Below are 25,916 nucleotides of genomic sequence, written 5' to 3'. Positions count from 1 at the left end.
GCATGACCATCTCTGGGGAGGAACTGACGCGCTAATTTCTCTGCGTAGTAGCGGATCAGAACTGCTAAGCAGATCCGCGCGTTCGTTCGATCTGTTACTCTAGCGGGCGTAATAGAAAACAAAGAAAGCGCGAATAAAAGTATACGTACGTCCTCTACTATAAAAACCTGTGGCAGTATCAAAGGACCTACTGGGTTTCCACTTCAGTGTCAGCGAGCTCCTCGGCTCCAACAAATCGAGCCGAGGAGGTCGATTTGCTTGAGCGAGCCGAGAATCGATTCGAGGAGCGATTACTGTTTAAACAATGAAACTAACAATGCCTATTTCCATTCCAATCTATAGTCATCGAGTAAACACTCTCAAGCACAATTTGTTAGATATCTATGAAAAGCATCTTTTGTAATTTGGAACGTTTCAACATTCATTTTAGCGACTAATTCGTCATTAAAAAACTTGCCCCACTTGTCTCCCTTCAGGCCACTGTAATCCTCTTGGTAAGGCTGCCCCCAACACTGAGCCATTAATTACCTAAGCTCGTGCGTCAGCTATTCGCTAATTCCAACACATGATAAACCGCGACACTCATCCCTGTCAATGGAGTAACGATCCAGGGAAAATGATGGCAACCTATGCCTGTATGTAGAACCTACGCCATGGAACCTAGGCCGAATCGGAAACGCTGTCCATACCTTTATAAGAGGTGACCTCGTCGTGCTCGATTCCGACGTGCTTTGCGTATCATGTGAGTGGTCTAAAACCGGCAAAACTGACCGCAGTTTCGTCCGGCAGCGACTTCCTCCTCATGGCCTTACACTTGCGAACTTATACAAAGCTTCAATTTACGTACAGCGAGAGAGGTAAACTCAAAACGGACAAACATTCGTTAGCATCTACGTTTTCAGACATTAGAACTAAATATACCGAAAATAGCCAACGAATCATTGTCGTCCGCTGTTGAGAGCTTCTGTTGGGGCAGACTGTCAGTGACTAATATTATTACTATCACTGCTGCGCCATCTATGCTACAACCCAGACAATAAAATTAATAGTAACAGTGTTGCCCAGAACCAGGAAGTATGATGGAAGCGTATCTAATTATCGGCTAGATGATCGGACTCGATCAGCGCTTCCGAAACCACTGGCGTTCTCACGAGATTAATAATGTTGTAAACCAGAGAAGCGTGAATGAAACGTTGCGTGCTCTGTCTAAGAGGCAACATCGTAACGTGTTGGTTAAGGCAAAGAATATTTAAATTATGCCTGAGGTTAAGTTGTCTAACAGTTCGAGTTTGTATTTTTTATAATTGTATTACAGAAGACGGTGACTTATGCGGCGGCCAGGCGTCCTGTTGCTCACGGGACCTTCAACAGCGATTGCTCAGGCAGGTTCCCCATCTGATGCAGCAAAAACTTCGCTTTGTCGAGACGAGCGCCGATGACCTAATTCGATTTGGCAAAGAGTTTAAAGGTACGTGACACCGAATGTAAAACATTGGCTTTTAACGTTTCCTCTTTGCTTTACAATCTATAACAGCTGAATGAACCACTGTTTATCAGTTCCTAAAAACCTCAGCTGCAGTCCTTCAGATGCCTATTCCCTCGATCAATAACTGTTCAGTCAGGAGCTGCTCGCTTAAAGGGTCAAGTCAGAAATTTATTTGACTTTTGTCTGCCAGCGACAAAGCAGATGGGGCAGTTACACATGCTCCACTCACATGAATGTGCTTATCATCGGTTCGGATGATGGTATACGGATCTTGTCGTTCGGTCTCGGCTTAAAGTCGCTAGCGAACATTAAGACTTTCATCTGTCGCCATTTAAATCGCGATTACCTTCAACAAGGTCACCACTACTAGCCTTCACAAAAAGAATATTTCTCTCGATAGGCTCTCTGAAATGGCACAACAAGCTATTGGTTATCATTACGATTACTTCACTGCTACTGTTATAGCTATGATTCTGTAGGGCCTTTCCGAGGACCTTTGCCTCCCGAATGACGATTACGTTGCTATAGGCGCCACTGTCACTAAGCCAACATCATTGTAGAAATGGTGCAAAATTGGATCAAATAGTCAGATGCTTGTACGCCCGTGGCCAACCTATAACCCACGCTTTTTTGGGTGACACAACTCGTTTTCTTTGTATACCCGTCCGCAAACTATTGCGCATGTTGTACTGTTGACAATGGCAACACGGCGACAAATGATTGCAATGATAACACAATCGTACCTGTAGCATAGATATGGACCTTCTGCTGGTAAAGATCGCCCGAAACGTTGGTGTTTAACTACACTAGCGATTGTTTTGTATTGTAATGGGGCTACACGAGGGCGATATCTTTAACAATACAACGAGAGGGGAGCTAGGTAAGTAAACGGGAAAGCAGTCATGCCTTTTGATCATGGAAAGGGACTGCCGCTAGTGATGATGTCCATCTGCAATAAATCATAGGCTGGATGAATTGTCTAGTAATGTGGTAATGGTCATAATGCGTACTTAAGCAGACATTATCGAACGGTTACGAGAAGAGAAGGTCACTGCTATATTAAGCCCGAGCAAGAACGGTAGGCACAATAACGATAACTAAGTGTAGCATAAAAATTATCGAGCTCGGTATTATATTGAAAAGCAATTATTACTAACTGAAGTTTCCGGAAGCTATTTCCGGCTCCTCACACCTGGGACGATTGAGATCATAGTTATATATATTTACTGGGCCCTGTTTACCCGGCTTGGAATGACCTCAGACGTTTTCCACACGCAGTGCTCAAGACAAGTGTAGAAAGTTTTGCTAAGAAGATTGAATCATCGTAGATACTCGAGTGGGTGAAGGTACTGAACGCTTGGTGACATCATTCAAGATTGTACGTACGTGGTCTCGCCAGCTATGACGGCAGCCGCCGCCGCCGCCGCCGCCGCCGCCGCCGCCGCCGCCGCCGCCGCCGCCGCCGCCGGCACCATCGCCATAATTACTGAAATCATTATTATGAATGCTTGTGATCGACTTTCGATTCATGCGCCATGACGATTCTAGAACCGTCCAGATTCTGCACAGAATAGTACGAAAAGTTAATAGTGAAAGCAACACTGACAAAAGGATTCCAAATGTAAAGTTTATCCATTCCTTACCAAGGAGACATGGACTGCTTTGACCGCCGTTACGGACAGTAGCTAATGGGAGTGTTCTTAACCGATTAGTTGATCGCCAGAGATCGCGGGAGACGCCGTACGCACGCGTGTGAGCGACAGGAACATCTCGCGTATTCTGACATGACTGCTGGAGATGTTGAATGAATCGTACATGGTCGATGTAAATGATAGTATTTATAAAGTCTAAGATTTCGCCTGTCCATTGTATCTTTGGATGGTAATAACTATTACCTTAGTTGTTAGCTCGAGCTGATGCCGATGCGACCTCATTCGTCGAATGTCGTTAACGAATTGAGGTAGCAGTGATAACATGTGCCTGCCATCAAGTGTAGCCGTTTTGAGTTACCTACCGTTATATTTTCAGTGTTAAACGCTTGCTATCTAAAAAAATCAGTTTCACTAAGGGCTATTTACGTAATGATGATGACAACAATGAAAATAGTAAGTAGCTGATAGTTTGAAATGTATCGCTTTTCTAGGCCGGCGACGTCATACACCCCATTCGGTCATGGCCCAAAAACACAAGGAAAAAAAAAGCCCAAAATAGAACGTGCTGTTATATATGGGATAGTCTTTTGAATTGAGTGATAATATTAAAAGAAACGCTGATTGTTTACACCGTTCCATAGTTGATAACAGTCGACTGTTATTATTGTTTGCGAAATAGCCAGGTCGGTGCCGCAGTGTAGGTTATCAATAACACAGGCGTCAAAGTATTAGATTTAGTCGACGCGATAAGCCAGCTTTCCACTGTTCATCATCGTAGCAATCAATAGGTCTCTGACTAGAACTTCTACAACCCAGTTAACGTCGTACGGGATGTAATTGAAAAGCTGTTAACCCGAACTTGAAGGTCCAGTATCCCGTAGGAAACCATATGTATGCGAATATTATATGAGTGGTTTGAATACAGATGTTAGTGACGCATTCCGTTCATTTAGGGTGACACCATTAATTCTTATGGGCTCATATAAGGGATCATTAGCTTACGTTGTATGGTATTGTCAGCATATAGCGCGCAAAAAGCTAGAATCGAACGCTCTGCCGCACTGAACATTTGCAGGTTTCTCGCATGACAGCTGAACCGCTAGTTACGGTATTCTGGAAATATAGATCAATAAAATGATGCTATAGGAAAACGTTTCCCCAACAAATAGCTAGCCAGCTTGCTAGAAGTTAACTGAGAGCTAGTCCGTGAATAAATCTATATAATCGTTTATATAAGAGACTATGTATGTATGTAAAAAAAAAAATGTACATTTCTACACTAAAATGATTTTTTTTGTGCGCCCTAATACAGTTACGAAGAGTGTTCGTGTGCAAAACCTAATGTCCTTTTAAAACGGATTTGATAGGCCGCGGCTTTGAGAGCCTTAGCCCTTCGTTGGAAAGCAACAGGTACAGTACTGTGGTACTAGACAGGCACACCTAACGGTGCCATTAGTAGATAGTTGGAAAGCATCTAGTTTGTTAGCCAATAAATAAATAAAAAATATCTACTACTAACAGATAGCAACCAGCTCTTTTGAACGCAGCTGCTAAGAGTTCGCAGCTCTACTCCTGAAGTCATGCATTTCTAAATACAGCCAGAGCTGTATTTAGAATGTGAAATAATAGCAAAAAAACGTCTCCTTTCACACCGCTACAAAGAAGAAGTAATATCCTTTTCAGCAGAGTCCAGTTGAAAGCTACTCCATGTTATCGTTAGCTTCTGTCAAGTAAATAGTGAGTGGTGCACTACAGCCAGAAAGAAAAGTTCAAGTCGATCTATTTTTTAGGGTTGATTTTTTACAAAATTCATTCTAGGTAGACATCCAATAGCGGCGGCACTCTGCTGGCTTAAGGATCACTGCGAGCAGACCGGAGAAAAATCTACCTGATCTGCTGCAGACAAGAGCCGTTCTATGTCACTTGGTTGTGTCTTCTAAAATCTTGCTACCACAGTATACGATGCGTCGCCTGTAAAGGCTTCTATGTATTATAGTACGTTGTTTCTTTACGATAGCGCTGTTACGGCATTAGCCCGTTCCTCCTTCAGTTTCGTGGCCCCTGAACACTGATCTGCTTTATATGTATATCCATAACTATCTGCCTTTTCAGTGAAGCAATCCGGCTTCCATTCAGAGATTTCCTTCCGCCGGATTTCCAGTAACTGAGTAAGCCCAGTAAATAAGCTCCCTTTTGTCGAAAACAGATTAACCCATAGTTTTGCTGTGCGAGTGTCCAAATACTGCCGTTTCATTAGTAGCTGGCAGCTGCGTGAGAGTCATGCGAACCAGCTGCGTGTAGGGACCAGATCACGATTAGATAACTGGCTGGTTTTAGAAGGTGCGTTCATTCAGCACTGTTGATTAGTACCCTGTCGTATGGCCTCATGATCTGTGGTGGGACCAAGTGACCTGCGTGACACATTGCTGCACGCGTACGGAAAGCTAGCACTTCACTCCGGCATGCGGTAAGATCGCCGTCGCAAAGAAAAGGGGAAAATTAGGAGGTCAGGAAGTGGGTTATGGTAGCTGTTCTGTAGCGGACGAGGTCGCACCAAACGAACCCCCAACTTTTTGCTGTTGCCCCAGTGCTGAGAATAGCAACAGCGCGATCGAATTCGGCCGTACTGGACAACAGCAAAAAAACATATCGATATAATCTCAGTCGCAAGGGCCGGTCCCATCACCCGTCCTACCGCGAATTAGTGCCGCGCTTTTCGCTTTCGCCATCGTAGTGACCGCTGTGGCTGGTACTGCCATTACCACCCTAGCCAATTCATTGGTGATCGTCTGTGTCCGCGATCTTCGCGCTGCTCGTGGCCGTAGTGTCGCCGGGGATCTGTTCGAAAAAACACGCCGAACGTAACAACAAGTTACCATAACAGCGAACGGCAGCAACGTACCATACGAACGGCAAGCGTCTCACTGTATACGAGACTCGATTTCTATTTGAAGTGACACGCCGGTAAGAGTCAATCATAACTTATTTTCTTTCTCTCAATTTAAATATCAAAGTCATCGTTTCGTATTGATTTTGGCGATTTCAAGCAGCCGTAGTGCACACATCTCTATATAGTGTCATGTAGCTGTGCCGACAAGATGCGTCGGCAGAGGATCAGTCGTTTTGACGTTCCCAGTCTGAATAGTCGAGAGAGGAGGATTGTATTGGGCTACTAAATACTGTTATTGCGACATTATTATGCGATACTGATTCGGCCGCGCCGCGATATAAGTTCCAGATTCAAACAATACAGATACGCGTACGTCTTTGTAACCAGAACTACTAACAGATACTATAAGGGAAAACTTGCTGTTGCTACTGCCGCCGCCGCCGCCGCCGCCGCCGCCGCCGCTGGTAGCGTAAAAAGCTGGAAGAAACGACGTCCCGACAAACATTTAGCGACCGTAACGCCTATTCGTATTATATATTTTACCGTTCATACAATTGGCTTCATTGATTCTTTTCCTATATTTGCTCGTTCCTCGGTGAGTCCATTACATTTTGACGTCACTGATGTTATTCATCGCATCAAGTAGCCAAATAAGATCATCTCATACCCCGTGGATATCAATAGCGGTGGAACACCGGCGGTACCATTGTCGTAGCGGCGGCGACAAGAGATATCAAAGCCGAAACGATACGAGCAGTGACAGTATAAGACAAAACAAATCCGATATAGTTGCTCGCTTAATGATACGTTCTCAAGCGTACGTATACGGCGCAGACCGCGGCAGTTCGCAGCTGGTACGAGCAGCCGGCTAGAACGGAAATGGCGATTATTTAATCAATGAGATTTTCGTGCACGCCGTATCTAACTCGTAGACTCCGGGCACGCATTGTGCCTATCTGCGTGTATGCATGACTGTAATGCAACCTTTGAATCGTCGGCGTTGCCATCTACCGAGCAATCTTTCCATGCAATTGTCTGGCCTAGCAATTTTTCGCCAAACGAAACTGAATTATGGTAGCGAAACGACGCTAGAACGGACAGCGTCGGCAAAAGCGGCGGGAATTTGCGTCAACACGAGATACTCAAGGAGTAACGGTTGGAGTTACCCATTTGTTTGCTTGGCCTCAGCATGGTTGTTCTCAGAAATGAAGAGCTAGAAGACATAGGGTAGCATCGACAGACTGTCTGTTAGTAGAACCATTAGGAGACGAGCTGATTAAGGCGTATTCATTATTGGTAAAAGTTAAAGCTTTAAAATCGTGGCTGGTTACGATTTGCACGCCAGAGCGAAATGGTATTTTCGTATGAATGAGATGCTGTGCCACCAGCCACTAGCCAGCAGTAACACGATTATGAGTGACAAAAAAAAGTTTCCGCATTTAAGCAGATATATAGACGACGATGTCCGCCACCACAGCAAGCCAGGGAAATATTTAGCCTGTAAATATAAATTCTCTTCCAATAAAGGTATTGGTTATGAACCACTTCATCGGTCGTCAGGCGGATGCCAGCGTTATCTCGTGTTCGATCACAGACATTGCAATCTTTCACCCCTTTCGGCCTGTTATACCCCTTCTATACGTCTCTATTGATACTATTATCATTGTGATTATGTGGAAATTTGAACGTCGAGAAGATCGGTTATTTTCGACACCCGTAGCCGTCTCTATTATATCTGCCATCGTTTAGGCTTCACTTTGGTGTCCTGCCGCCGTGTTTGCGTTCGATGCTCACGAGCGTTGCAAACCCTACGTTGATTTGGGGAAACAGGACTCAATTTGTCGGAAGACAGAGACGCTATTCTGACGTTATGTTGCTTGGCCTTCATTTTAGTCGACCCCGTGTAAATCAGCCGTCCGAGAAGGGCAGAAGCGAATAGCAATATATAAGAGTCTGAGTTTTCTACACCGCCACGTACCGTATGCAATTATGTCGATAACCGAACCGCTTGAGGCTGTCGATGTAATTTTGAATTGTAGCTAACGGATCATTTTATGTAGTCCTTTGACGATGTTCTTATAAGCCCCGTAGATTTTGTCGGAGGCCTGAACGCATTTACGACTCCGAAAAGAGTTCGTTTCGCTTGAAACTTCTAGAAGATAAAAAAAAATCATCTAGCTTATTACTGTACCCGTCCTGCAGTGGTCCTACCACTTAGGACAGTTGTTCGAACTGATAGGTAAGCAAAAACGGTTTCACACAGTATTCGGGCAGCGATTTCTAGCCTCGAACAAACCTGCTTGATCAGAGTCGGGCTTTAGACGACGCACCAATTGTAGCTCTTTCCCGTAACTAGGTCGCTACTGACTGCTGTATAATCACTGACCAGCTGCGTCCGAGGGGCACGCGATCTCAGATCGGTCATCGACTTTTCACAGTACAAATATACCTTTGACACATTCGTCTATGGGAGTCTGTGACGGGACATCAGCTCTCGTCATGGATAGCGCGGTTTCCGCGTTCGTCCGTTCACCTTAACAGTGTTATTCGTTTCTATTTAAGAGGCACGATTTTTTCGTGTTCCACTGTGCCAACGCACTCAGGACAGAGACGAAGCTAGGCAACGATGAATATTGAGTTAAATGATTATAGGACCGGTCAATGCCGCGATGATGGCCACCAGGTGGATTAGCCTCGAAGCAGTTCTTTTTATTGCAAAGAATATATCCACCCGTACACAATCCAAACAGGACTGGTCTACCGATCCGGATGAACTAGTAGCTTCTTATAGGCCACTGATGCGGACCGTTAGACATCGGAGGACTCGCACTTAGTTACTGGGCAGGATCGTTTCCAACATTAGGTCGCATTGTTGTTTAGTCATAACAGCCAGCTCTTCTACCATTGGCTAGGGGGTGATCTTTGTATGTGGATGTGCGACAGAGTTCATGGCATTACCTCTTTCGCAGATCACCGATTCATTCATTCAGTGAAGCTACTGGAATGGAATATTTGGCCAACTCCGTCAAGTGTTGGCGCTGTCCCTGCTGTATTACAATATATACAATACAGATAATGTTGGTCGCAATGCAGTCTTTGTAGAGCCTATAGCGTACACATGTCTGGGGAGGACGAAGCAGTTTGACAGTAAATGATGGCCTTCTCACTGAGGACGTCGAACTAGGACCTGTTCTGAGCTATAGTCCAGCAGTGGATCGTGTGGGAAGCAACAATAGAAATGCTGACTATCTAACCACTATTACTGGGGTAGTCGTTACACCCGCGACGTAACCGTCTTCAATGGCGCACGCGACAGATTCGGATTAGGTCGCGGACTGATCGCGATTAATCTTTTATAGAAGACGTCACATAGTTGAATCTTTTTATATAGATTCTATTATTATAGGCCATTTATTATAAATGGGCTAAGAGGTAACAGATGCAAATAGACATGAACTGAACGCGTGCTTGCCCCGCGGCAAAATAAACATTGTATGAAGGCTGTAATCGTGGGGGTATTTCGTACATTCGATCTAGATCATTCGAGTTAAATGACGCGCGCGGTTACCAGGTAAGTCAATGGTGTCGGTTTTGTTTGCTTAATGATGCACGAGCCAAGACGCTTGCAGTTCGCTCACTGTACCAGCGTGGGTTTTTTTTCGACTTTGTATATCTCCACATAGAGTTAACTTTCAACCGATATGAAACGTATTTATGGTTTTAACAACTATTCAGCACGTGATCATATACAACTACTACTAACAGACTATCTACCAATGTCAGGATAATTTATGTCAGTGGCACCTTAGTGGTTACGCGCCACTGTACGAGGAGCCAGCAGGCCGGCATTGCGTGCCCCTATATACCGTCAATAAAATCAGCATAAACCAAATATTAATCACGGCAATACTTGAAAGCGGACTCTGCCTGACGTCTGTATTTCTATTACTTCGACTTGTATTTAGATAAGTAAGTAGTTAACGTGGTCGGTATTAAATACAATCTGTTGATCAGATTGGGGCATCGTGTGCTTCAACATTATCCGGAGCGTTTCCTTCAATGGTAATGTTTTTCAAACAAGTATGTTTCAAGCATGTTAGTACGAAGGTATACATATAATACTAAGCTCGTGTCCATCAGAGGCAGATCAGTGTCAAACCTTGAAATACCACAGTGCTCAATGATACCATCACACCTTATTATTATCATACCTGTTACATCTTGTCTCTTAACAGCAGTCCCCCAATAATATTCGTATTCAATGCCACACACACGTCGCTAACTGTGTCTCAGTAATGAATTCGAAAGCTGCCGGTTCATAGTCTAAGTAGTACTAGGTGAACCAGCATAGTTGGCTTGAGCTTAAGTTGCTAGAGAAAGCCAAGTTACTCCCGTCTACCACCTCGGAGGTCTTACTTACCCCCCCCCCCCCCACCTCGCCTCACCTCACCTTTTCTCTTCCGCAATTTCTACTGCCAGAGCCTCATTTTCGTCTACTGCAACTGCTGTATACCTGCATCAGTAAATAGCTCCAGGGTGTGGGTGCCACTAATGTGAGGTAGCAAGCCACAATAGCAAGGGCGCTAGTGAAATGGCAGAAGCAGCAGCTGTGATAGAAGTTCCTAAAAATCTTTGACCTGACTGACCTAGGCATCCTGATAAGCTTTTGCAGCGGAATGGTGCCCTGTGCGCCGAACGAAGTTCCGCCGGATCCTTAACTCGGCCTGGCCTTCGTATTTTTTTCTTTTGATAATTCTTTGAGCTACTTGCTGGAGCCTAATACGAGGCGAGCACGATGGCCTTGTCGGTACTGGCATTCCGCGTTGTCAGCTAAAAGTATTTATTTAAAGCAATTTAATCGGACTGACCCAAAATCAACTATAAAAACCTAAAGTCCTGGACACTTGTGGGATATACAAATACTGCATACATGTATTGAAAAGATTAGAACTTTTAAGTTCGCGCATGAAAATGGGTTACCTAGACAGACATAGATATAGACCATACGCGGTAGACGAGTACTGTAGCTTCTTCAGAGATCGAACGAATTAATAGAGAGAGACGCTATCCTATAGTTGACGAATCTACGAGCTGCCGCAGTCGATGAGCGTCGTGTGGGCTCCCAAGAACCTGAGCGACAAGCTGCAACAGTTTCACAGCCAGTATTCGACCGCATTCCAAAGTGGCCTACTACCTGCTAATAGGATCCGCTAGCTTGCTGAGCACAACGCGATCTCGTCGGTCGACCTGTAGTGCGGCCGTTCGTTGCTCAGAGAATCATCTCACCGACCTACATACACCGAATAGTAAGTTTTCGCTGTGTGAGACATGGTCTGTCCTTAATGCTTGTCGTCCTCATCATTCGGGACGGAGAGAAATTAGGAAATCGGCATCGTAATACAACAATATTAAGGTAGTGATGCGGTGACGAAGGGCGAGTCTACGTGTTTGTACATGCGCAATCCCTTTAACCTCCTCCGATCCACATTGACGAATATGCCCACTCTCGCATAACTAGTGAACCAACTAATATATGCTCGCCATACCTACCGAAGGTCGCCGATGACCCAGAAGACGTCCGGCATCGAGAGTTGAGAACGCCCGCCGGACAACAACAGCAGCAGAAGCAATGCAAAGCTAGTTTATATGAAGAATTCTAGACCTTGTTCACTTAGGAATACGGTCTTTCTATCGACATGTCCTACTTGGTTTGTAGGGATTAGTCGTGAATGTGCGCTAAGCAGAACGAAAATCGACACAGACAGACAAGTACTGCCTTTTCTAGTGTAGGGGGCGGGTGCGTTTGTCTTTGAACCGTGCAATTTTTGTCTATCACGCAATAGTCAGTCCATTCATTCAGCTGTTGTATCGGTGAATGGCTGACCGACTGTGTGGGTACGATTAACAGTAAGAAAGATCGGATCGAAGATGTTACGAATTTAGGTTTCGGGCGTAGCCGCGTAAGCAGGTCGATGATGTATACTATGCTAACGACGATAAACTTTGTAGACAGTATAAATAGTTGACACAAACAAAGCTATGAAAAAAGTTCATTGGGCGACGTAAGCAGAGGTTAGCTAATGACTGAACCTGGACCGACACAACGACCGGCGACTCGAGGAGTTTTACGAAGAATAAGTACGCTACATAATAGCATCAATACCGACACTTGTCCCGCATCACCAGCCGCGAACCTCTTTTGACATCATTTAGTCTGCCTTGAGTTTGGGGCTATTGTTTGATCATTCGTGAGTACTAAGTACTACTGACGAAATCAACAGTTATCAATAAGTGTGTCTATGGCAGTAAGCGAGCGAAGTACAGAATGAAATTGGCAGCTGTGGGAAAAACATATGCGTATAAATTTCTTTTCATTTGTTAACAACTTTTCATCTTCAATTGCTTTTCGCATGGTCCATGAAGAGCAATTATCAATAGTGTAATGATTCGATGAAGACAGGAAACTGGCAACCATTATCATTCGTCTGTTTACGTAACGTCACTGCAGGCGTTCGTGTCAGGCTGCACCGTTCAATCGCAACCGTTAGTTAATTATTAATAGTTAATTATTAATTCTGGCCTCTTTTATATTCTAAGATATATTACACTACATTATAAATGCAGCTGCGTGTGCTTTTTTTTTACATCGTGCTATTCGTCGTTGTGAGGTGAGACTCTAGTTATGATCCATGAGTGTTGATTCTTTCGAAACGTGAAATCGTTTGAGCTGCATTTGCGAAAACCCTACTTTTAGTTGCTTGTTAATACGTTTACAAGCTATTCTCACTCGGTTAACGGCATTGATAAACCCGGGCACATCTATGTATCGCGGTTCGTAATTGTGAATGATCTAAATGATGAATCATCAGTCGCGTGGTGTTTCAAGTAAGAGGCATTAGTGAGTAAGGCTACTATCTGGATAGTAGAAGGAAAGGGTGACGTGCTTGTAGCTAGAGTGAAGCCTAACTGCTATGGGAGCTGAAGATCCGTGCAAGGTCGGCCTGCGTCTTCTGTATGGACTTCTCAGGTCCGCAAAAATCGGGCGGGTGCGGAACGCCCTTCAGTCGTTGTACAGTCCTCGGTTGAAGGCCAGTCTATGTCCGATCGTATCCCGACGAGTTTGACGCAATGTGAAACGGACGTGCATGCGACTACCTTCTAGCTGCAGTAGATTTCGCCACGATGGTTGGCGAAACATACTGAATTACCGCTGGACCGCAGTCGAAATCGAAACATCTCTGTGTTTCGCATACGCAGATCTTCGCCGGTGAGCGGGATGCGGTGCTGTGTTGTACCTCTCATCCCGGTCTGCGTTGTTGGCGCAGGCCGTCAAGTGGGAAGGTGAGAAAAGATAATGCCAGCATAAACTATCCAGACATCGAATCCTCTCTCGGGCAATATATGGCGGCAGCCCAAGCGAGATGTCGAAGAAGACCTCGCCTGGTGCAGTGACTGCCATCGTTAATGCCTAGGACTGTATATTTACTGTAAAAAGCAATAGGCACGGCTCGTAGCACGTGCATACCTGCTGTGTGCAGGTCCACAGGTACGGAGAGCGCATAGCTGCGAATACGGACGAACGAATACATTCGCTTCATCACTTCAAAGCAATCTAAACTATCGTCAAAGCCCGTCGTCAACAATGCACCCCACCAAGTGGATTCCACGAAGCACACAGTCGGCCACTTCGGACGTACATCGATTCATCTATCGAGTGTTGTCTTTTGTTCAGTCTTGCAGTGACACGAAAACATACGAAACGGGCCGGCAAGTCAATACAATAGAAGCATGCGATCGAAGGAAAAAGGATGCAAAGACGAACGAAAACTTAGAAAATCGCAAGCTAGGTTGAAACGCAACGTAATGGCCTGAACGCCAAGATGCGCCAGTTTTTCCGCGGAACTTAATGAGCAACAAACGCATGGGCTGTTGATAACGACAGCGCGCTGCACTGATCTCTTGAGCGCCTCTAGTCTCTACAGAAACGATATGCGCATTTCTGCTGGGCCGACGCTTCTGCCGCATGGCAGCAGCGTCTTCTTTCTTATCTACCGCGTTACCAAAGAAACTTCGTCGGATTTTACGAGGAGTTCGTTTATAGCTGGTTAAGACGTCGTGGAAAAGATAAGAAACATAGGTTTACGGTTAAAAAATAAGTAGGCGAATAGCTGAATTAGGACCCCTTCTAATTGTCATCTAGCCGTTTCTACTTGACTCGATAGATATGTCCTTTCCTAGTTCTGGAGTAACACCTCGATTACTTAGATAATACTTTTACTTTTTTTGCGTTTTTATTCAAGTCTGCAATATTAGGCAAGCATTGCTATATTTTGGAGTAAAAAGCATTTTTAAATTCTGAGTCCCTTAAGAGGATATTCCTTTATTATGATTCATATGATTCTATAAAATGGCGTTATAAATTTCATCGCAGTTTATTTCTATAGAGTAATGTCTTCTTTCCGTCAGTTGCGAGTAAGACAGAACGCCTGCTTCAGAACGTTCCAACTCGGCTGTCACTTTGATGACGAGGTCAGGTCGCTTTTGGGTGGAGCCGTTCATATGTATGCAGAGCCTGGCAGGACAAGTAATGTCGAACTTTCATTTAGATATCGACATTTTTATATATTTGTGATCTACTGCCATCAACAGCCCGTGACTGCTATTCTAGGAATAGTACAGAGTTACTATCTTCGCTTATTGCGCGATGCGCCGTATGTAGAAGCTTTGTGGAAAGATCCGACGCTGTCGGTCTGAAGGAACGTGCCGCGTAGTCGTAGTAAACAAAAAAAATCTTGTTTTGCATACAGGTAATCGTTTAGAAATTCTATATAGTGATAGCAAGCAGAGCAGTGGAAGCGTTGCTCCAATATACACAGCTATTTCTAAAAGGTATCTACCCTTCTTATTCGGAAAGTGATGATTTTGAAACACAATCAACGCTGTTTCAGCTCGTGCTGAATCCAAACAACCGTGTTGGTTATAAAGCAAACAAAAGCCAGGTACCCTACCCGCTCTATATGTTCATCGTTTCCTCCTTACTCATCTTGCTATCGAACTGAGAGCCGCAAAACTTCTCCTCTTTATCAATGGTTGCAAAATTGTTTTCTAACATTGTATCACTTTACGGGCTAGACTAAGGGCAAAGCTGACCTCCTCTTTTGTATCGCTACATTGCGACCACACGACGCAGTATTCCGAATTCTAGCGTTCGCTTCGAAATTGTTCGCCGTTTGTGAGTATTTATGGTTATTTTCGTATACCATTAGCGTTTGCAGGGCAAAGCAGTGGCTAGAATTTCTGCAAGTTTCATGCCTTTACGCTACAACGTTTCTATTCGCCTCGTAGCGTTAGTACCGTTGACGCGTCGCTGTTGTAGGATCTTGTTCATATTTTCGTATTCCTCTATCCGTTGCGCACGGACTCATAAAAATCGGTCCGCCAGCTGTCCGGCCATAGTCATTTATTTTACCGAGATCGCGCACAGCCGCCGCGTCTGGTAGTTCTCATCACGCAGGGAGATTCTCCTTCTGATAATAATTTGTAATTTAAATGTTTGCTATTTTCCTTCTTCTATGTTATACTGTACTCTGTGGTGCTAATAGCCCTCTCTCCTTTTTCGATACACAAAGAGCATATGCTATTTTTTCCAGCTGGATGAGCGGGGGGTTGGAACTGACTCTACGACGAAGATAGCGTAAAGACGATGATTTTCGCACAGACGCGTTGTGTCATATATAGATAAATAGTTAGATATACATTTGCTAAAGACGGTTCAACATTGGGTCAAAAATGTAGTCTGGAGACGAATGGGTAACGTTTAGTATTGCTTGAGGCTAAAATTAACACGTAAAATACGTCTAGCCCACTTGATGCTAGTCTACATTGTAATATGCTAAATACTAATGCCACGGTCCTTTGAAATCGTTTGTGTTTAACGTGTGTCTCTACTTGACCATCTATTCAAAGTACAACCAAAGACAAATGTTTTTTTACTTAATGTATTGTTGATTTATGACTCTGTGTGTATAAACAATGAAACGATACATTATATTCGTGCTAAATTAGGCGAACAATCAACGACTGCCTGACGGAACAGAAACATGGGGCCGTATCGAAAACTCACCTCCAGTGCATGATATTTTCAGACATCCACTGTCATCGCCTGTTAAATTCTATGATCCCTATCGAAAGTAATATGAACTGCATTGGATAGTACAAAAACTATGACAATCTGTGTCTGCTTAAGTATCAAAATATTGCAGACGTAAGCGTATTCAACACATATAGGCCCCAGCCGTCCTTGGCGTTGACACGCCCCATATGCTGCTCGAAATGTCTGCATTCGTTTGTCGCCCAATGCTGCATCTACTTTTCGTACGTAACAGAACAAGTACTCGCATCCGCTCCGTCATTGTCACAATAGAGCCTCTTTTACTGGTGAACAGGAGAAGGCACAACATTAATCCTTCACATAAGGACATAGACCGCGAGCTCAGTAAATGAATCCATGCTACCTCCGTACCGTTCACTCATGAACGAACTTACGAACTCCTAGATATTCAGCGACGCTACTAATGTAACCTACTGCACGTTTGTCTAAACTTTGCTAGATCGGAACTAACGAAAAATCAGGCCAGGAAAAAACCGATAGCATGCACTGGAATCGTCGCCATAACCGATCTTATACCATTCGGACGCTGACGAAATTCGTCTGAGGCCAAATACGAAGCATTATACCGAATAGTACTTCTGCTCCTGCTGCTACTTCCGATAAAGTGAGACGCAAATTTTTCATCAATCTAGTCATCGTTCAAACCGATTTCGAGTTAAACGCTAACGGTGACGGCGACTCGGCATCGGCAGCATTCGACCGTAAAGAACCATCGGCCGCCAGCTTAACGTACTATGACGCACATGTTTAATACGATGACTTGTTGTCAGTGATTTTTCTCGCTAAGGTTGTTATTAGAAAACGAATAGTTTCTATGAAAGGCAGGTCTAATCAAAGTCTCAGGTAGATGCGCACCACGTACGTTTGCTTATCTACGCGTATGCACCTGCTAGAGTCTTTAGACACAATACATATTGTATATACATGATAAATACGTGAAGACCAACGCGGTGTCTGGGCCCGTTGCCCTCTGGGTCAGCTCGAACGAATTCACTTTATAACCAGTTAAATCTAAATCTCTCGGTTTGACGGCCTCTTTGACAGCGCAATGATTCCGTACCGTGGGCAGTGCTTCCGGATTGTATGCTAGCTTAGACATTCAGACAGAACGCGTCATCATACTCATACGACGAACAGACGCAACGGTATGGCCACGTTCAGATTTTCCTCTGATGATCAAATGGAAGCAGGCCTTCCTCGTATGGCGCAAGCTGGCCTATTGCCGTGGCGTTGCCAACCATTTAAGTTAGACTATTGCTTTCGATAACAGAAACAGATATGTCCTCAAATGTACAGAACCTAAGCACTGAAACGTGTACACAGTGCGGTACGATCCCGGCCACCACGGTACTCCCGCTTCCCGCTTGCCATGTCAAGTCTCGATAGATTTTCAGATACATACCATTGGTCGTGTGTATCTAGAGCAGTGCCGCAATCATCTTTCTAGTAGTGTAAATAGACCCCAGTTGTGTCGATTCAGTCGTCGGTCCTCACTGTTGCTTCTGAGTACTGTTTATAGATGAAATGTACGAGTGAGAGTGTCCAAATGAGTCATGCAACAGACTCATTGCGTCCGAAGAGGCGAGTACGTACTATAGACAACCTACACATTGTTCTCCAGTAAATGTGTGTTTATCTAGATATCGAAGGTTTGTCCGGACCCTTTTGTCGCCAAGCTGGCCAATACTTAGGCTGCACTAGACTCCTCCGCCCTCCGAATCAGAGTAAAACTCTTCGTTGGCCGCCGTTATCTTCGTCACCGTCTTCAACCTCTGGGCAAGCATATATGTAAGAAAAAAAAGGGGTACGCACTTATACAGGTGCTAGTGGCTGTGTTAGTAAAAAAAAAACGGCCAACACGCGAATCATCACGTAGTAATGATTACCGGTTCATTGTTTTCGCGTTAGAGCGTCAAAGTACTCCGTGTTTTGCGGCCCGCAAGATTAGCAGGTAAAGCGATGGCCCTGTCAACATGCGTGTATTTTTCTTTGCGCCGATGACGCGGCTGATGGTGCAGTAGCTAACATTACCGTATATGATGTACACGGGGACAGCGAATTCTAGGAGAAGACGAGCTTGTAGCCTGGCCGGTGTATCGGTCGTTTGCTAACTTTGTGTTAGGATTACTCAACTTCTTCGGCGTCCCCTGATTGAAGCCCAGCGCAAATGGTCAGCTGTTTCCAGTAGTCATAGATGGTGCATATACGAAATATTTTTTTCCCGGTTTTCTGGTTGTATGTGCTGCCTCTGTGGTTGTATGTCTGTCTGTCCGTGTTGCTGTCGGCGTGCGAGACCGCTTGAAGCTTTCCCAACTTTCGAGCCCGTCTACCTGCCTGTGAAAACCTCACTCGAGATCCGGGGCCCCTGCAACTCAGCCGTTCCCTGAACTGGTATTGTTAGTACGGCAAATACCTCTCAGTGCGTCTGATTCTACTTCTAAACAGCTGAGTATCGAAAGCTTCCTAGGGTCTTTTGCGTGCGCGTGCTCTCTATCAGAGCACTTTCTTGTCTGTTAGTTCTCTTCATCCTGACGCCATAAGACTATTGTCCGTATGTACGCCTGCCGGCAGTAACGAACAGCCTTATCATGAAACTACAATCAGCCGGTGGTCAAGCAGTTTAGCCGCGACGAGTCGTTTGACTATTAGCGTTGTTGATTTTGCACAAAGTGACGATTTTAGCGCTGTAACTATTGTGAAAGTTGCTGCCACAATCCGTCATGGCAAGATCACAGGCTGCTGCTCGTTCGTAAAAATCTTTTGCTCACTCTTTAACTGCAAATTGGTATTTACGACAAGTGCCCAAGCCTTAAGTACTGACTATTTGTACCAGTCAAAGCTTAACTCAGGCCAGTCAGGCAACGGGCTATGGAAAATGGCCAACTTAGCTCAATTGTTGGTCATTTCGAAAAATATTGTACCGGACAGTGATCAGCACGGTCGCGCTGCAGGAGGGACAGAAGCTCGCATCGAATTGCATCGTATCGCAGCACGCTAGACGTAATTGAACACGATCATATAGAACGGCCATTTTAAAAGGAATAGAAAAAGCCGCGTGGAAACGCGTACCCATCGACTGATAGTTACAACTGGCCGAACCAGAAGAGCGCCGTAGAATAGCGGTAGATTTCCACGGTGATCTTCTAAATTCGGTTACAATTCTCAGCCTCCGCAACGCCTATTCAATCCACCTATCGACACTCTAGTTAGAGTTTAGCTGAACGCAACGTAAACAGGCTTACGACAAAATGGAGATTATCGCGTGCTTACTACGTGGTGGTCAACAATGAAGTTCCTGCAAATTCTGACAGGACTAGATCTCTCAACGATGCTTGCCCTCGGCAATTGCTTGTGATGCCGAGCCCATGCATTGTCCAGTGGCTGCAATGGGAAAAGTAATTATTTTAGTACGTAGTATTTAGAGTTTACGTAAATAAAAAATTAAATAAGACAAACTATATACAGTATAGTACAGCAACGCAATAAAAAACGATCTTAATAGGTTTTCTATTAGAGCTTTGAGGTGTTATGGTGTTACTGCGCAGCCCTATCTCATTCATAAGATACAATTTGAAAAATATTGGGCCATCTTTAAATAGAGGATTCGCTTTTTTTTTGGCCTCACCGCCTCGTCACCGATAGGCGAACCTTAACGATTTTTGTCAGTTGGCGCAAAACACGTTAGGTTTCCACGAGAAGTGCTTCATATATTCTATTAGGAATGGATCTCTCTGGAACGTCTTAAAAATCCGAAATTATGGTATGTATTGACCGGGTTAACTATAGTAGGTTTTTTTTCTCAGCAGCATCGGTCAGACGGGTTCGGCTCTACGAACGACATATAGTAAGAACAACTTTTTTCAAATAGATTCTCTATGAGGCTCCGGTCATGCTTCATCTCTTTACATGTGTCATAACCGACGCCATGATCTGCACCGACCTCAAAAAAAGACTGCGACGCGGCTGTCATTGCTGTGCCGTTCCTATGGCTATTGGTAATTGCGAGCTCTCGAAACCAATACAACTATCGAAACACGTTTCCTGTGCCTGAGCATTTATACCATGCTTAATAATAACTAAAAAAAAAAGACGGCCTTATTTGCTTGCTGGTCGTTCAGCATCCCCTAGGAAATAAACTGATGTAGTCAGTAGTTGTTGTAGGTGCAACTATCGCTACCACTTCCGAATCGAAATTTTCATCTGTGAGCTTTCCCGCGCCGGCCAGTCAGCTCGCGTTAGGCTTACATGTAATGCCAAACAAATTAGTGTATGCCCTACGAGGGACAGCAGTCGCTCTAAATAAATATTTCGATGGTAAAAACAAGCCGACAAGACAACAATGGAAAAGGTGTGTGTATACCACATCCTACAGAATTTACCGATTTCATAATTTATGTGTGAAAGAGCAGCGATACAGAAAGGCAAATCAGAAGGTCAAAGGCACACCTCTTGGGCATTCAGCTCGCGAACGCCCAACCGCTGGTACTTCTAACCACTCGAGTTGTTAGTGAATAGAGTATAATCGTGCATTGAGTATGCCCTGAAGCAAGTTTGTTTCCTTAGGCAGCACCGGATGCTCTTAAGGACAGTTTAGGTTAGGTCAAGCACTAACTAGCCCATACGTCCACCCAAAAAAAGATGCAGTAGACAGCCCAGGTAGCTATCCGAGCCCAACGAAACGGGCATACCAGCGAAGTGCAACAGTTTACTTAAATGATTTACCCAGCCAGTGTATTGCTCTATTCTGGGTACAATAATTGGTGTGGCCACGCGGTGCCCTAGTAGAAACAGGCCGCCGTTTATATAGATTACGCTGCTATGCTGTTACTCAGCGTTCGATGAGCTTCCTAGGGCGGTGTTCTCGAGCGGGCGTACTGCCTCTTAGTACATCGAATGCTGCTGCCGCTGTCGTATAGGCATTCAAACGCATCGGTTACCCTACGGGCTACGTAGGCTAGCTGTTTTTTTCTATGGGTTAACGACTGGGCTGGCATAACGTGTCAATCGAACCCCTTCGACTCGAGAAAAGTCCTTGAGCCCGAAAGAAGGCGTTCCCCTTATAAGTACGTTATAATTATTAATGTAGTAGCAGACAAGTTTAATGATCAGCAGTCAGCCAGCTAGCTCTTTGCTCTGACACAGAAACACAGCTGAAATGTAGTAAAACTAGTATATGGTACATGTGGTATTTCGCGCGCGGGTGGCATATAGAGTAATTTAAGCGTAGTGAATGTATAGCAGAATAGAGCTAAACGTAGAACAGAACCCAAAAGGGAATAATTTGAAACGAAGGATATAATAGTTACATAGAGAGCCGACCCGAAAACACGGCGACCACTTTTAGATGGATTAACACCATATGAGCTGCTTCCGTTAGCACTATTCCAAAGTGGAGGATCTATTCAATTTGAAACGATAAACTCCCTGGCCTTAGGCTAATTTTTGTCCGCCTGTTTAGCGTAAAATCGATGTCGCCTGTGTTCGATGGTCGATGGCGTATGGGGCTAGCGGAACGTTTTCTCTCAACTAGTTACATTTCACATATGATTAAGCTGAGATCGTTCGGCGCTGCCGGCACCGGTGCAACATTCAAGGCTACACATGTATAGCTTTGAATTTAGTGAACTTTCGTACCACGACATGTTGGCATCTATTGTAATTGTTTCGTACGTTACCAACAAGCGCTTAGATTACTATGCCTGTCGATGGCTACACGTTGAGAGGTATCGGTTTATTTAAAGCCCGCACACGTCGTAGCGGCCGCAGCCACTTCTACAATTTTATCCTGCGTAAAGTGAATGATAGACGCGTGCTTTTATTTAACTGCCGCTGCTATCCGATCGTAGGACTGGCAGGATCGCCTTGCCCCTTATACGCTACTCGGAATTACGGATCGGCTACAGGGCGCGGACGATGGACATCTATTTTGAATCATCGTTCTTGGGCAATAACTAAATCTAGTATTGGCCTGACCCTTGTCTCACTTGCTGTAACGTTGTTATAATATTATAGATAAGAGGAAATGGCGCTAATTTATAGAGCGTTCGGTTTTTTTTATTTAAAAAATATGGTAAACATTATGTGGATCTATTTTCAAATGCTAGAACAATTATATATTGTTCTAGGACAGCTTCCAGTCGTCTAACGAACTCAGCAAGTGAACGTCGTTGATGAGGTTACGAATAAAAGCCCTCGTTTGTCTGCGAGATTGTTCATTTACGCCGTCCCTAGTAGCTCAACGAGACGTTGCTGTTGAGCGCGGCTGCCTCAATGTTACGTACTCATCGTTGCGGGTAATAATAAGTTAACTGTGCGAGGCAATGACAAACGAGATTAAACAGTCATTACTTAAAACTGCTTATCTAGAATTGAACCTATGGCTGATCAGGTTGGATCAGGCTATACGAATATGCCGCTTATATAACTTTAACTTATTGGTAATATTTATGAACTGCAAACACGAATGAAATGCAAGCTCTTTAACAGTGAAGCTTCTTCTTTCGTTCGAGTTCAATGCTTGCCTTCATCGTTTCACCCTGTCGAAAATAAACCCTCACACTTTTTAAATAATGTTCTGCCGAAATGTGAGCAGTAATGTTACATCTTGTAAACCACTTGCGTCCAGGTCTAAAATAAATAACAGTACTGAATTGGTAAGCATGGTAAAGCTGTCAGTATCCTTTGCTTTTGTGCCGTTTAGAAGACGACATGCCAGTTGGCCGATTAGTGCAGACCTGTACATAGGTCCTTTGCTAGTGATGTCATTGGCAGCCTGATCCTCCACCAGTGCACACTTGGGGCAGCTGCTATGTTTGTTGCCTGGGCTCAATGGAACTGCTTTGCCTGCTTGTTACAGTGTGGAAGTGCGGAACAGCGTTCTGTAAAGGAACGACCAAATTCTAGTGACCTTCAGACGACGTCTGAAGGTGTCCGATGTGCCATAGGAGCTTCCATGCATGTGCAACAAGCCCTAGGACATAGGCTGTCTGTAGGAAAGAAGGCGTCGTCACTTTCGATGTTTTTATTAGTATCTTTTCTACCACTGTAGCTGCAAAGCAACTGGCGCATAAGAGCAAAAGATAAACATAGTTTTACTACAAAAAAAAGCTTGCTTTTCGTCATCTTTACAATTTCCTTGCTTTGGTAATAGTTTTTTCTATAGAAGTCAACCGACCGTCATCTCTTTGGCAACTATTGCAGCAGTACAGAAAATACTACAGTAGATACTCAAATATAATGGGTTGTGCCGTAACGCTATACGATCCTTACTGGACCCTGCTGGTCATTAAGCTAGCGCAGATCATTCTTACGAAAGCGATGTATAGCAAGAATCAAATACGCATACGTATAAGTTACCTAGAGATTCACAATAGACCCGCTCTCTAGACGCGCACTAGTTACTAATTAGATATCCTCCGACTTCCTAGGAAAGTGAACGACGCGTTCAGTCTCAGCTCTATGCATTGAATCGCCCACAGAATGATGGCTCACGAACGTGTCATCGTTGCACCGGCCATCAAACGAGGTTATGCCCTACGCAACGGGGTTAGGCAGAGTTTCACCGTCGACGCTGAATTTTGTAATAGGAGCATCATTGGTAATTGTTCAGCTGGACAGATGTGTTCATTATGGCTAGGCATTTGAACCCTGTTAGTTAGATAGCCTCGTTGGCAGAAGAGCGGCCTCGGGCGTCGAGGCGTCAGAGGACAATCCTATTGCTGACAAGCATAAGCAATTGATCTCAATCAATCGTTTGCCATTTGCAGTCGTATCTCGATGATTGCTATAGCCGATCCAAAAGCTGAACAGATTTTACAGCTACATACAATGCATTTATGATTCAGAGGCACCGAACCACAATAAACCGGATTATCGCACAGAACCCAGTGTGCTATTTGAGCGCCCATAACGATACGTAAACTAATGCTGACAGAATAATACTCTAGTGAATCTCTGTCGAGAGGCAGTTTCTAAAACTTGCTTATGCCTGTTGTTCTATACACACCGTTCGCACAGTGTCCGACAAGTGGTGCCTGCCGATTTGATGCCTGTTCCCAAATACAGGGACAGGGTTAAAAATTCGGGCACAAACGGACGAAGGTATCCTTTTGAGGCCTATTTATTCTGGTTCACACTTACACGAGTATGTAGGCATTTCGTGTCCAAAAATGTCGTCTCTTTATGCCGGCCGCCGAAACAGATCTGAAGCCAATATCTTACCAACATCCGCCCCACATGGCCGATGGCAGATATCGCTAAGTGAGTTTTCGTCATCTTTTCGGGCCGTCCATGCTTTACTAACGACCGTGACACTGCTGCCAACATTGTCTCGGGAAAAGCAAAGTAAATGCCCCTACTAGATTAATGACGTACGTGCTTGGGCTGTCCACGGAGACCTGTGTCTTGTCTGTTATCGCTGTCTTACTCGTCGCCCTTGTAGACAATATGTTTGATACTGAAAGGGTAAAAAAAAGTAATGAAACACTCGTTTGAGAAAAGCACACCTCTGAGGAGGGAATCGACTCTGGTTTCCCAGTGTCAGATGCTCGACAATCTGACGTAGCACGTCATATTGAGACAGTTAAGAGAACCGTAGGAATGTGCAGTACTGCGTTTGAATCGTTGGACCCTTAAAGCTCCTGTAGCATGCCAAGCAAACAATGCTTTATTACGAAACGATTCATAAATATGTACAGATATTTATCTAAGTGCAGCAAATTTCGGCGTTTTCACATAGAACTGATGGTGATTATAATCATCCAAGATAAAACAGTGTAATTAAGTCTTCGCAGTCATTAGACCGCTGCTGAGGGGTGTCGGTGATAGCATAGCGGGTAACATGTTTTCCTGTTAATCTTAGAGACACGTTACGATCTAGGTTCGAACCCTGGCATAGACATACTGCGTTTCGTGCTCGACGCTACCCGTCTAACGGAAACTATAACGGCTGTACCGATCATGAAGCTCGAAATAAAGCTTGTTTGTAAATCAGACTATGCATCGATCAACTTTCCCGGTACCATTGGCTTATCTGTAAAAGCAACGTTTGGTATTCATAAAGGATATACACAGAGTATTGTTATAACTGTGACTAACGCATTTTCGACCTGCCTAATTAACTATCAGTTAATTGATTCTTTCGGTCCTTTATAAGTGCGGGTGTGGTCTCAGTAACTGTGGGCGACGAAACGCGAAACTCTATCAGTATACACGCGAACGTGTTAGTCTTCTTTCTCGTAAGATAAGATAACCATTAAGATGGCGCAGCTTCTCCTGTCGAACTCCAAGGTGTTGCATTTCGATCTATTCTAGTTATATTTCTTTAATCTTTGCTCCTGGTTTTTGCGTTATCAGCGGTCAGAACCAAGGAGAACAAAGTTGAACTTGTAATTTTGCTCTTGTTATTTATGTCATTATTGCAGTGTACTGTGGGGCAAGTAGCATACGTACGATTGTTAAGGGGTTCGTGCCATCTCTGCTGTTATCGTTGTTATTGCTATAAATATTCTGGCGGTAATCTCCAGTGTTGTGAGCATTTCCACCCCCCCCCCCCACACACACACACAGACACACACATTGTTTGACCGATCTGCGGCGTCGCAGCGAAAAGCAGCGGTTATGATACACAGCGATACAATAGGATATTGATGACTGAACTGTATTGTCGCTCTCTGCTAATAAATGACGGACAATGAGATGAGAGAATCAGGACGGAAG

The 25,916-nt window shown here is 44.4% G+C and overlaps 1 protein-coding gene and 1 long non-coding RNA gene across 6 annotated transcripts in view; one reads left to right on the top strand and one right to left on the bottom strand.

Moving 5' to 3' along the window:
- Positions 1-25,916, top strand: part of dally (division abnormally delayed protein) — a 68,914-nt gene that overhangs the window by 28,302 nt on the left and 14,696 nt on the right. The window contains exon 2 of one of the 3 annotated variants that reach the window (XM_022810953.2): positions 1,319-1,468. The exons of 1 other annotated variant lie outside the window; for it this stretch is intronic. In XM_022810953.2, coding sequence (XP_022666688.1) covers positions 1,319-1,468 — 150 coding nt within the window. Of the gene's footprint in view, positions 1-1,315; positions 1,469-25,916 lie in introns of all 3 variants that reach the window. One more of the 3 variants, XM_022810952.2, reaches the window with a different exon arrangement.
- Positions 1-25,916, bottom strand: part of LOC147754872 (uncharacterized) — a 49,574-nt gene that overhangs the window by 16,666 nt on the left and 6,992 nt on the right. Inside the window, exon 2 of one of the 3 annotated variants that reach the window (XR_015330133.1) lies at positions 19,470-19,580. The exons of 1 other annotated variant lie outside the window; for it this stretch is intronic. This is a non-coding gene — a long non-coding RNA (uncharacterized LOC147754872). Of the gene's footprint in view, positions 1-689; positions 1,320-19,469; positions 19,581-25,916 lie in introns of those variants that run through there. One more of the 3 variants, XR_015330134.1, reaches the window with a different exon arrangement.

Source organism: Varroa destructor, unplaced genomic scaffold, assembly GCF_002443255.2.
Source record: "Varroa destructor unplaced genomic scaffold, Vdes_3.0 BEIS01000006.1, whole genome shotgun sequence".
Classification (NCBI taxonomy): Eukaryota; Metazoa; Arthropoda; class Arachnida; order Mesostigmata; family Varroidae; genus Varroa; species Varroa destructor.
Note: the sequence above shows the minus strand (reverse complement) of the source record. Positions and strands in the feature narration are given on the sequence as shown.